This window comes from Oryx dammah, unplaced genomic scaffold (assembly GCF_014754425.2).
Source record: "Oryx dammah isolate SB20612 unplaced genomic scaffold, SCBI_Odam_1.1 HiC_scaffold_18, whole genome shotgun sequence".
Taxonomy (NCBI): domain Eukaryota; kingdom Metazoa; phylum Chordata; class Mammalia; order Artiodactyla; family Bovidae; genus Oryx; species Oryx dammah.
The window spans coordinates 78,016,651-78,028,818 of record NW_024070202.1 but is presented as its reverse complement, the minus strand read 5'-3'; the positions used below and the strand labels follow the sequence as shown (position 1 = coordinate 78,028,818).

General features: G+C 39.7%; 1 protein-coding gene across 1 annotated transcript in view; it reads left to right on the top strand.

Annotated features, from left to right (window-relative positions):
• Positions 1-12,168, top strand: part of HECW1 (HECT, C2 and WW domain containing E3 ubiquitin protein ligase 1) — a 264,354-nt gene that overhangs the window by 74,736 nt on the left and 177,450 nt on the right. The window contains exon 4 of the mRNA XM_040260566.1: positions 6,170-6,245. Within this exon, the coding sequence (XP_040116500.1) occupies positions 6,170-6,245 (76 nt within the window). The remainder of the gene's footprint in view (positions 1-6,169; positions 6,246-12,168) is intronic.

The following is a 12,168-nucleotide window of genomic DNA, read 5'->3' as shown; positions in this document are numbered from 1 at the left end:
TCTTATTTTTTCAGATTATTTTCCATTATAGGTTATTATATTGAATGTAGTTCTCTGACCTAAATAATAAATCCTTATTGCTTGTATTTTATGTATAATAATTTCTGTCTGTTAATCTTTACTCCTAATTCATTCCTTTCCTCCCTCTCTTTACCCTTTTTTAACCATAAATTTTCTGTGTCTGTGAGTCTGTTTCTATTTTGAATAAATATTACTTTGTATTTTTTATTTTTCACATATAAATGATATTATATAATATTTGTCATTCTCTGCCTGACTTACTTCACTTAGTATGATATTCTTTGTTTTTCTTCTTGGTGCCCTTAGACTCCTCTCTTCATATTTAACTTTTGTCTTTTTAATTATTATGTGACTTTGTGTGGGTTTCTTAGGTTCCTGTACCTGGGTATCTTTTTCCTTCTTTAGGTTTGGGAAGTTTTCAGGCGTAATTTCCTCAAGCACGTTTTCTATCCCCTCTCTCTCGCTTCTCCTTCTGGAGCCCCTATTATGTGTAGGTTGGCCCCCTTCACATTATCCCATAGATCTTGCTTGTCACTTTCATTTTTTGGTTTGTCTTTCTGTCTGCTCTTCTGATTGGGTGATGTCCATTATTCTGTCTTCCTGTTCATTTTTCTGTATTATTTAGTGAACAACTCATTGCTTTTAGATCAGTTTTTATCTTGGCAGTTGAGTTATCTAATGTTGGTTGGTTCCTCTTTATAGTTTCTGGTTCATTGTTACAGTGATCTGACAATATTAATGTTTATTAATTCCTTCAGCATTTTAGGGACTTCCCTTGTGGCTCAGACAGTAAAAGCGTCTGCCTACAATGTGGGAGACCTGGATTTGATCCCTGGGTCGGGAAGATCCCCTGGAGAAGGAAATGGCAACCCACTCCAGTACTCTTGCCTGGAAAATCCCATGGATGGAGGAGCCTGGTAGGCTACAGTCCATGGGGTCACAAAGAGTCGGACACGACTGAGCGACTTCACTTTTTTTCACTTTCAGTATTTTTATTACTTCCTTTTTGAAGTTGGGGTCTGGTCGCCTGAATAGATATTTCATTTTTTTGTTCTTTCAGGGGATTTTTCTTATTCTTTTAATTGGGAATTTTTAATTTCTCTGTCTCTATGAATTTAGGAGAAAGTTATCTATTGTGGTCTTGAAGGGCTCTTTTTATGTGGGAGCATCCTTGTGTAGATTGTGTGAGTCTAGTATTTTTGGTGCAAAGGCTATTTTCTCAGTTTGCTGTCCAATATAGTGGGTGTGATTGGTATGGTATCCAGAGCCTGAACTGGATGTTGGGCAGGGGCTCCTGTTTGCTCCATGGTTGTCACAGCCTTGTCAGGAGGCAAGGTCCTCTCCCCAGTTGTTGGAGTAGAAGGCCTACGGGTTGGGTTTCATAAGGTTCCATTTCTCTTGTGTCCTCATTCCCCAAGGAGCTGAACACTGAATCCACTAGGCTTATGTGGTCACAGGGAACCTATGCATTGGCTGTGCAGGCATCTGCAGTTTTGTCCATAGGCTGAGCGCCAAAGAATTGATGCTTTTGAACTGTGGTGTGGGAGAAGACCCTTGAGAGTCCCTTGGACTGCAAGGAGATCCAACCAGTCCATTCTGAAGGAGATCAGCCCTGGGATTTCTTTGGAAGGAATGATGCTAAAGCTGAAACTCCAGTACTTTGGCTACCTCATGCGAAGAGTTGACTCATTGGAAAAGACTCTGATGCTGGGAGGGATTGGGGGCAGGAGGAGAAGGGGATGACCCAGGATGAGATGGCTGGATGGCATCACTGACTCGATGGATGTGAGTCTGAGTGAACTCTGGGAGTTGGTGATGGACAGGGAGGCCTGGCGTGCTGCAATTTGTGGTGTCACAAAGAGTCGGACACGACTGAGTGACTGAACTGAACTGAACTGAACCCAAGGCCACATACCTTTTTCTGTTTTGTTCATCACAGACCCTAGTGCTAGTCTGGTAGTGGGGGCCAGAGCACTGTGACTGCAGGAATCAAGGTGGTTGTGCTGCTTCCTGGGACCTCGTCTGCCTCTTTGGTAGGGCTCTCCCCAGCCTTGTTCACTCCAGATATGGCTCCAAGCTGCCATGTGAGGAGTGTTCCTGTCAGGAAAGGAACCACTGCATACCCCTCCCCAGGGGCAGCCCACCAGGACTGAGCCCATTATCAGTCCTCCCATAACGCTGGAGTCGCAGTTTGCTGTGAGCACACTGACCATGGGTCTTCATCTGTTGACCTGTGCCCCACCTGGCACCATGCTGAAAATGGTGGGCCCTCATCATGCATCAAGCACACTAACGGTGGCAGCCTGGACCACACTCCAGGCTCTCCAGGCTGTCTCTGTGCCCCTAGTCTGAGTCCTCTCCAGGGTCCCTCCTCCCAAGTTTAACTGCCTGGCCACTGTGTGTAATAGCAGCCCTGCTGAGCATGCATTTTCTTCTTGGAGGTACAGAGATAATTTCTGTACAAAATAAACACTGATACCGTGCTCTGTGTCTGAGAGGTGACATCACAACCATGTGCCCGGAGGGTAGAATAACAGATGGGGGTCAGACAGACTGAAAAGCCAAGGGTATGTGCAGACCAGAGAAGATAAGCAATTCCCTGATGTGCTCCCTCTGTCTTGGGTTGTTGTAGGGTGACACTGTTTTGGCTGAGTTTCCACACCATTTTCATAGTCAGTAAATGGTAGTGTCTCTTTGTGAGTGCAACAGATTTCTTAACTTCAGACAAGCCTCTGGAGCTCATCTTGAACAAAAAATTGGAACACACAACTTTCCCAAACACCTTTACTTCCTGGAAGATGTTTATCACAGCTACTACTGCCTCCCTCTTTGTATCATCAGTCTGGCACTGAGATGACTTGATAAATAATGTTAGCAAAAAGCCAAGAGTTAGGGAGAATTTTGTGGAGTTTAAAATGTGTTTCTCCCTTCTGAGCTTGGTTCAGTTCAGTTCAGTCACTCAGTCATGTCCGACTCTTTGCGACCCCATGAATCGCAGCACGCCAGGCCTCCCTGTCCATCACCAACTCCCGGAGTTCACTCAGACTCACATCCATCAAGTCCGTGATGCCATCCAGCCATCTCATCCTCTGTCGTCCCCTTCTCCTCCTGCCTCCAATCCCTCCCAGCATCAGAGTCTTTTCCAATGAGTCAACTCTTTGCATGAGGTGGCCAAAGTACTGGAGTTTCAGCTTTAGCATCATTCCTTCCAAAGAAATCCCAGGGCTGATCTCCTTCAGAATGGACTGGTTGGATCTCCTTGCAGTCCAAGTGACACTCAAGAGTCTTCTCCAACACTACAGTTCAAAAGCATCAATTCTTCGGCTCTCAGCCTTCTTCACAGTCCAACTCTCACATCCATACATGACAACAGGAAAAACCATAGCCTTGACTAGATGGACCTTAGTCAGCAAAGTAATGTCTCTGCTTTTGAATATGCTATCTAGGTTGGTCATAACTTTTCTTCCAAGGAGTAAGTGTCTTTTAATTTCATGGCTGCAGTCACCATCTGCAGTGATTTTGGAGCCCAAAAAAATAAAGTCTGACACTGTTTCTACTGTTTCCCCGTCTCTTTCCCATGAAGTGATGGGACCAGATGCCATGATCTTCATTTTCTGAATGTTGAGCTTTAAGCCAACTTTTTCACTCTCCTCTTTCACTTTCATCAAGAGGCTTTTTAGTTCCTCTTCACTTTCTGCCATAAGGGTGGTGTCATCTGCATATCTGAGGTTACTGATATATCTCCCAGCAATCTTGATTCCAGCTTGTGTTTCTTCCAGTCCAGCGTTTCTCATGATGTACTCTGCATAGAAGTTAAATAAGCAGGCTGACAATATACAGCCTTGATGTACTCCTTTTCCTATTTGGAACCAGTCTGTTGTTCCATGTCCAGTTCTAACTGTTGCTTCCTGACCTGCATACAGATTTCTCAAGAGGCAGGTTAGGTGGTCTGGTATTCCCATCTCTTTCAGAATTTTCCACAGTTTGTAGTTTTTGAAAAATAAACATTATCTTTTTGTCTGCATACCTGTTTCAGTGCAGTATACATGAAGAACCTTTTTGTAAATACCCTAAATACCCAACAGAAAAATCTTTAAATATGAGGATCAAAATATGTATGCTCTAAGTAAGAAAGAACAAATACTATTCTTTGTTATCATTGCATGTTTAAGCTCATTTAGCCTAGGAAGACATATGCAGTTTAATCCTACACCTTGTAAAAAATATAAATTGGAATGCATACACTCTAGACTTATATCTACAAGGCTCCATTAAAAGTAGATTTTCTATTGTGCTCTCAAGAAACTTATAGTATGAGATGAAACAAGTTAGATGTTGACATCTTTAAACTAGAATTAGGAGCAGTCAGTTGTAAATGTCCCACCTAGGCAAGTATAGCACCAGAAGGGGGTGTGGCCAGTCTGCCCACATCGCCCATGACCTTTGTTCAGGTGTAGTTTTGAAAATGAAGAAAAGTCTTCAACATGAAAAAATTCTGAGTCCTGATTAGACCCATGCATATTGGCTACTTTGAGAACTAGAAGAGTGGTCCAGCCTGAGGTTGCAATCTCTGCTCTGTTTGCTGACCTCTGCTGCTCTAAGTCAGCCAGGAGAAGAGAAAGACAAACACAAACTGGGAAGGAGCAAGATGTGTGAAAAGGGCTGATACCTCAAACCAAGCAGTGTTCCAACTCACCCCGTTCCGTATGTCACCCATGTTGATTCCATCTGCTGGGCAGCCCAGAATCCCTCAGATGCATCTTGTACGTGGGCCTAACAGCAGACATACTGGGAAGATTGGCACATGAGCTGCAGCCAAGCATAGCAGTCCACCAGGGGCACCTGCTTAACAAAGAGGTTTTCTAATAATCATTTTGGACTCTCCTTGGGCCAAAACTATGAGCCTTAGTGATGCCCAGTCATTACTCTTAGTCTCAAATAAAGTAAATTGACAGTCACATCCAATCACAGCTCTTTCAGCATCAAGAATACTGACAGGCAGAGAGAGATTAAGCCCACACAACCTAGCAACAAAGAGACTTTGAGTGAGAGGTCACTGAGTTTTATGTTTTTCCCCTCTTCAGTATAGCTTATCTTCTAAAAAGTGGACCTGGTAGAGATTTGCTTTATTTTCAGATTTTTTTTTTGGTATTATTTTCTCCAAATATGTAACATATGAAAAGGTAACTCTGCCTTTGAATATATACTCAGAATCATTTCAGGGTAAAACTTGCCTAGAAGAGAATGGAAACAGGAACTCTAGCTGCTTTGAGTAATCCATTAATAAATCAATGTTGAGCAATGATGGAAAATAAAACATTTTAGCAACCTGATTTGCAAATACCTACTAGATGAAGATGAGCTTCCCTTGTGGCTCAGCTGGTAAAGAATCCCTGCCTGCAATGCAGGAGACCTGAGTGTGTTCCCTGGGTTGGGAAGATCCCCTGGAGAATGGAAAGGCTACCCACTCCAGTATTCTGGCCTGGAGAATTCCATGGACTGTATAGTCCATGGGGTCCCAAAGAGTCAGACACAACTGAATGACTTTCACTCTCACTAAATGAAGATAACCCATTTAACAGCTGTATTCTGAAACTTCCCAGGAAGGCAGTTAAATAAAGAGACCTCAGAGTAGCTTCTTAATGTCATGCTCAGCTCCTCTCTAATAGACAAAATTTCCTGAGAATCTCTAGATAGTAGTACAGATCAGAAAAAATGGAGATATGACAGTTTTAACTATACTTTGCTAATAGAAAGACTTTGTAATTACAACAGTAAACATCTATTGACCTCTCAATTTCACTGCCTAAGGGTCTGCTTTAATAAATACCTTTTGCAAATTTGAATATTAAAAGGCATTATTTACATAGGTAGTTATAAAGGACCTCTGATATTACACTAATTATGTTTGCTGATTTCCATTTCTCTGAGAAGTACCCCCTCATCCTCACTAGCATTTCCCATTCTATTATTGGAAAAGACATTAGGTTGCTAAAAGCTTATTCTAATCGATAGTTGCCTAATGATATCATTATACTTCTGTGTTTCTATTCTATAGTTATAGAAAGAACTGTGATTAAGAATGTTTGTATTGGAGTGTATCTATTTCAATGCTTCTTTTGCTTGTCTCCCATTTTCCTTCTTACAGATTTTTAAAAGCATTGGTTCTGATGAGACCGTGCAAGGGCAAGGAAGTCGGAGGCTGATCAGCTTTTCTCTCTCAGGTATGTTTTACTCATCTGAAGGCCTTTGTGGAAAAAATAAGAATTTCAGTCAGCAATCAGGAGACGTCTTCAGTTGACTTTTACCTACAAGTTACTCAACCTCTTGCCTCAATTTCTCCATCTGTAAAACAAAATTTTAAAATATATTTTAAAATTACCCTTGACCTCATAAATATTCTGGAGAGTTCAATAAGGAATAGGTGCATTCTTTAGATGAGATGAAATGATGAGAAGCTACTGTTCTACTATTCCTCCATTGCTAAATAGCAGTAATTGAGAACTTATAAGGTGGAGGTAGGGAAAATCTGAGACAAGAAGCAGCTAGCAGACCTATATCTAAATAAAATCTCACATGAAATCCAGTTGGCAAAACAGATAAAAACTGAGCTGCTCAAAACAATGCATCTGTAGAAAGAGCAGGGAAATCCAAATGAAGCCTGTAATTTTGTTAATCATATCTAGTTAATAGTTAAGAGTCATTTAATTTTTTTTAGTTTTCATCATGTACCATAGTTCTGGAATATGTTAGTAGGGAAATTGGCTAAATATTCTTTAAATCTAAAATAACTTCAAAATTAAAAATATAAAGAAAAACTGAGTTGCTCTAGCAAAAATGATATAGAAAGTTCAGAGCCCCATTCACTCAATTTTACTCAAAGTGCTCTTTGCAAAGACACAATGGCATGAAGCTTTAGAACTCTATCAAGCCCAGTTTGAAAACTATTGCTTTAGCTCATTGTCAAAACAACAAATGGTTTGCAGGCCACTAATGTCAGAGATCTGAGATCAAAGAAATGAATGAGTGTTCATGAGTGTCCTTGGAAGATAAACAGTCAAAACCAGGGCTTTCCATGTCTAAGTGAGCCCCCAGTAAAGCAAACATGTGTCTAAAAATCCACTGATAAGTGATAATAACAAAGTTAATATACAAAAAGTCAGTCACTTTCCTGTCTACCACAATGAACAAATGGAATTTAAATTAAAAGCACAAATCTATTTCTATTTAGCATCTTCTCAAATGAAGTACTTAGGTATAAATCTAACAAAATATGTATAATCTATTTATAAAGAAAACTGTAAAACTCTAATGAATTAAATCAAAGAGCTAAATAAATGGAGATATATTCCATGTTCATGGATAGGAAGACTTAATAGTGTAAGGATGTCAGTTCTTCCCAAACTGATCTGTAGAATCAGTGCAGTCCCAACTGAAACTCCATCAAGTTATTTTGTGAAAACTGACAAATTGATTTCTAAAATTTATAAGGAAAGGCAAAAGACCCAGAACAACCAACACAGTGTCGAAGGGGAATATCAAAGTTGGAGGATCGATGCTTCCCAACTTCAAGACTAACAATAAAACTGCAGTAATCAAGACAGTGTGGTACTTGTGAGAAAAAAAAAAGAAAAATAGATAAGTGGAATAGACTAGAGTACCCAGAAATAGTCCCCTATATAGTCAGTTGATCTTTGAAAGGTGAGCAAAGGCAATACAGTTGAGCAAAATAGTCCCTTCCACAAGTGGTACTGGAACAGCTGGACATCCACATGCAAAAGAAAAAAAAAAAAAAGAATCTAGACACAGACCTTTATGCCCTTTCAAAAATTAACTCAGAATGGATCAAAGATCTAAATGTAAACCACAAAACTATATAACTCCTAGAAGATAACATAGGAGAAAGCCTAAATGACCTTGGGTAGAGTAATGCTTTTTTAGATACAACATCAAAGGCATAATTCATGAAAGAAAAAATTGTAAGATGGACTTCATTAAAATTAAAAACTGCTCTGCAAAAGACAATGTCAAGGACATGAGAAGACAAGCTACAGACTCAGAGAAAATATTTGAAAAAGACACATCTAATAAAGTACAGTTAATCCAAAATATACAAAGAACTCTTAAAACTCAACAATATGAAAACAACCCAATTGAAAAATGGGCCAGAGATCTTCTCATCTTATCAGATATCTCACCAAAAGAAGCTATACTGATGGCAAATAATCATATGAAAAGGTGCCCCACATCATATGTCATTCATTTCAGTTCAGTTGCTCAGTTGTGTCCAACTCTTAGTGACCCCATGAACTGCAGCACACCAGGCCTGCCTGTCCATCACCAACTCCTGGAGTCTATCCAAATTCATGTCCATTGAGTCAGTGATGCCATCCAGCCACCTCATCTTCTGTCATCCCCTTCTCCTCCAGCCTCAATCTTTCCCAGCATGAGGGTCTTTGCAACTGAGTCAGCTCTTTGCATCAGGTGGCCAAAGTATTGGAGTTTCAGCTTCAACATCAGTCCTTTTAATGAACACCCAGGACTGATCTCCTTTAGGATGGACTGGTTGGATCTCCTTGCACTCCAGGGGACTCTCAAGAGTCTTCTCCAACAGCACAGTTCCAAAGCATCAATTCTTTGGTGCTCAGCCTTCTTTATAGTCCAACTCTCTCATCCATACATGACCACAGGAAAAACCATAGCCTTGACTAGACAGACCTTTGTTGGCAAAGTAATGTCTCTGCTTTTTAATATGCTGTCTAGGTTGGTCATAACTTTCCTTCCAAAGAGTAAGGGTCTTTTAATTTCATGGCTATAGTCACCATCTGCAGTGATTTTGGAGCCCCAAAAAATAAAGTCTGACACTGTTTCCCTGTCTATTTCCCATGAAGTGATGGGACCAGATGCCATGATCTTAGTTTTTTGGATGCTGAGTTTTAAGCCAACTTTCTCACTCTCCTCCTTCACTTTCATCATGAGGCTCTTTAGTTCTTCTTCACTTTCTGCCATAAGGGTGGTATCATCTGCATATCTGAGGTTATTGATATTTCTCCCTGCAATCTTGATTCCAGCTTGTGCTTCATCCAGCCCAGTGTTTCTCTTTATATATATAAATATATTTATTTATTTATTTTAATTGGAGGCTAATTACTTTACAATATTGTATTGATTTTGCCATACATTGACATTAATCCGCCATGGGTGTGCATGTGTTCCCCATGCTGAACACCCCTCCCACCTCCTTCCCCATACCATCCCTCTGGGTCATCCCAGTGCACCAGCCCCAAGCACCCAGTATCATGCATCGAACCTGGACTGGCGATTCATTTCACATATGATAATTTACATGTTTCAATGCCATTCTCCCAAATCATCCCACCCTTGCCCTCTCCCATAGAGTCCAAAAGACTATTCTGTACATCTGTGTCTCTTTTGCTATCTCACATACAGGGTTATCGTTACCATCTTTCTAAATTCCATATATATGCATTAGTATACTGTATTGGTGTTTTTCTTTCTGGCTTACTTCACTCTGTATAATCAGCTCCAGTTTCATCCACCTCATTAGAACTGATTCAAATGTATTCTTTTTAATAGCTGAGTAATATTCCATTGTGTATATGTACTACAACTTTCTTATCCATTCATCTGCTGATGGACATCTAGGTTTCTTCCATATCCTGGCTATTATCAACAGTGCTGCAGTGAACATTGGGGTACACTTGTCTTTCAGTTCTGGTTTCCTCAGTGTGTATGCCCAGCAGTGGGATTGCTGGGTCATATGGCAGTTCTATTTCCAGCTTTCTAAGGAATCTCTACACTGTTCTCCATAGTGGCTGTACTAGTTTGCATTCCCACCAACAGTGTAAGAGGGTTCCCTGTTCTCCACACCCTCTCCAGCATTTATTGCTTGTCGACTTTTGGATCACAGCCATTCTGACTGGTGTGAAATGGTACCTCATTGTGGTCTTGATTTGCATTTCTCTGATAATGAGTGATGTTGAGCATCTTTTCATGTGTTTGTTAGCCATCTGTATGTCTTCTTTGGAGAAATGTCTGTTTAGTTCTTTGGTCCATTTTTTGATTGGGTCTTTTATTTTTCTGGAATTGAGTTGCAGGAGTTGCTTGTATATTTTTGAGATTAATTCTTTGTCCATTGCTTCATTTGCTATTATTTTCTCCCATTCTGAAGGCTGTCTTTTCACCTTGCTTATAGTTTCCTTTGTTGTGCAGAAGCTTTTAATTTTAATTAGATCCCATTTGTTTATTTTTGCTTTTATTTCCAATATTCTGGGAGGTGGGTCATAGAGGATCCTGCTGTGGTTTATGTCAGAGAGTGTTTTGCCTATGTTCTCCTCTAGGAGTTTAGTAGTTTCTGGTCTTACATTTAGATCTTTAATCCATTTTGAGTTTATTTTTGTGTATGGTGTTAGAAAGTATTCTAGTTTCATTCTTTTACAAGTGGGTGACCAGTTTTCCCAGCACCACTTGTTAAAGAGATTGTCTTTTCTCCACTGTATATTCTTGCCTCCTTTGTCAAAGATAAGGTGTCCATAGGTATGTGGATTTATCTCTGGGCTTTCTATTTTGTTCCATTGATCTATATTTCTGTCTTTGTGGAGTACCATACTGTCTTGATGACTGTGGCTTTGTAGTAGAGCCTGAAGTCAGGCAGGTTGATTCCTCCAGTTCCATTCTCCTTTCTCAAGATTTCTTTGGCTATTCGAGGTTTTTTATATTTCCATACAAATTGTGAAATTATTTGTTCTAGTTCTCTGAAAAATACCCTTGGTAGCTTGATAGGAATTGCATTGAATCTATAGATTGCTTTGGGCAGTATACTCATTTTCACTATATTGATTCTTCTGGTCCATGAACATGGTATATTTCTCCATCTATTTGTGTCCTCTTTGATTTCTTGCACCAGTGTTTTATAGTTTTCTATATATGAGTCTTTTGTTTCTTTAGGTAGATATATTCCTAAGTATTTTATTCTTTTCGTTGCAATGATGAATGGAATTGTTTCCTTAATTCCTCTTTCTGTTTTCTCATTGTTAGTGTATAGGAATGCAAGAGACTTTTGTGTGTTGGTTTTATATCCTGTAACTTTACTATATTCATTGATTAGCTCTAGTAATTTTCTGGTGGAGTCTATAGGGTTTTCTATGTAGAGGATCATGTCCTCTGCAAATGGTGAGAGTTTTACTTCTTCTTTTCCAATCTGAATTGCTTTTATTTCTTTTTCTGCTCTGATTGCTGTGACCAAAACTATGTTGAATAGTAGTGGTGAGAGTCAACGCCCATGTCTTGTTCCTGACTTTAGGGGAAATGCTTTCAGTTTTTCACCATTGAGGATAATGTTTACTGTGGGTTTGTCATATATAACTTTTATTATGTTGAGGTATGTTCCTTCTATTCTTGCTTTCTGGAGGGTTTTTATCATAAATGGATGTTGTATTTTGTCAAAGGCTTTCTCTGCATCTATTGAGATAATCATATGGTTTTTATTTTTCAATTTGTTAATGTGGTGAATTACATTGATTGATTTGCGGATATTGAAGAATCCTTGCATCCCTGGGATAAAGCCCACTTGGTTATGATGTATGATCTTTATAATATGTTGTTGGATTCTGTTTGCTAGAATTTTGTTAAGGATTTTTGCATCTATGCTGATCAATGATATTGGCCTGTGGTTTTCTTTTTTTGTGGCATCTTTGTCAGGTTTTGGTATTAGGGTGATGGTGGCCTCGTAGAATGAGTTTGGAAGTTTACCTTCCTCTTCAGTGTTCTGGAAGAGTTTGAGTAGGATAGGTGTCAACTCTTCTCTAAATTTTTGGTAGAATTCAGCTGTGAAGCCATCTGGTCCTGCAGCTCAGCGTTTCTCATGATATACTCTGCATAGAAGTTAAATAAGCGGGGTGACAATATACAGCCTTGACATACTCCTTTTCCTATTTGGAACCAGTTTGTTGTTCCATGTCCATTTCTAACTGTTGCTTCCTGACCTGCATACAGTTTTCTCAAGAGGCAGGTCAGGTGGTCTGGTATTCCCATCTCTTTCAGAATTTTCGACAGTTTATTGTGATCCACACAGTCGAAGGCTTTGGCATAGTCAATAAAGCAGAAATAGATGTTTTTCTAAAACTC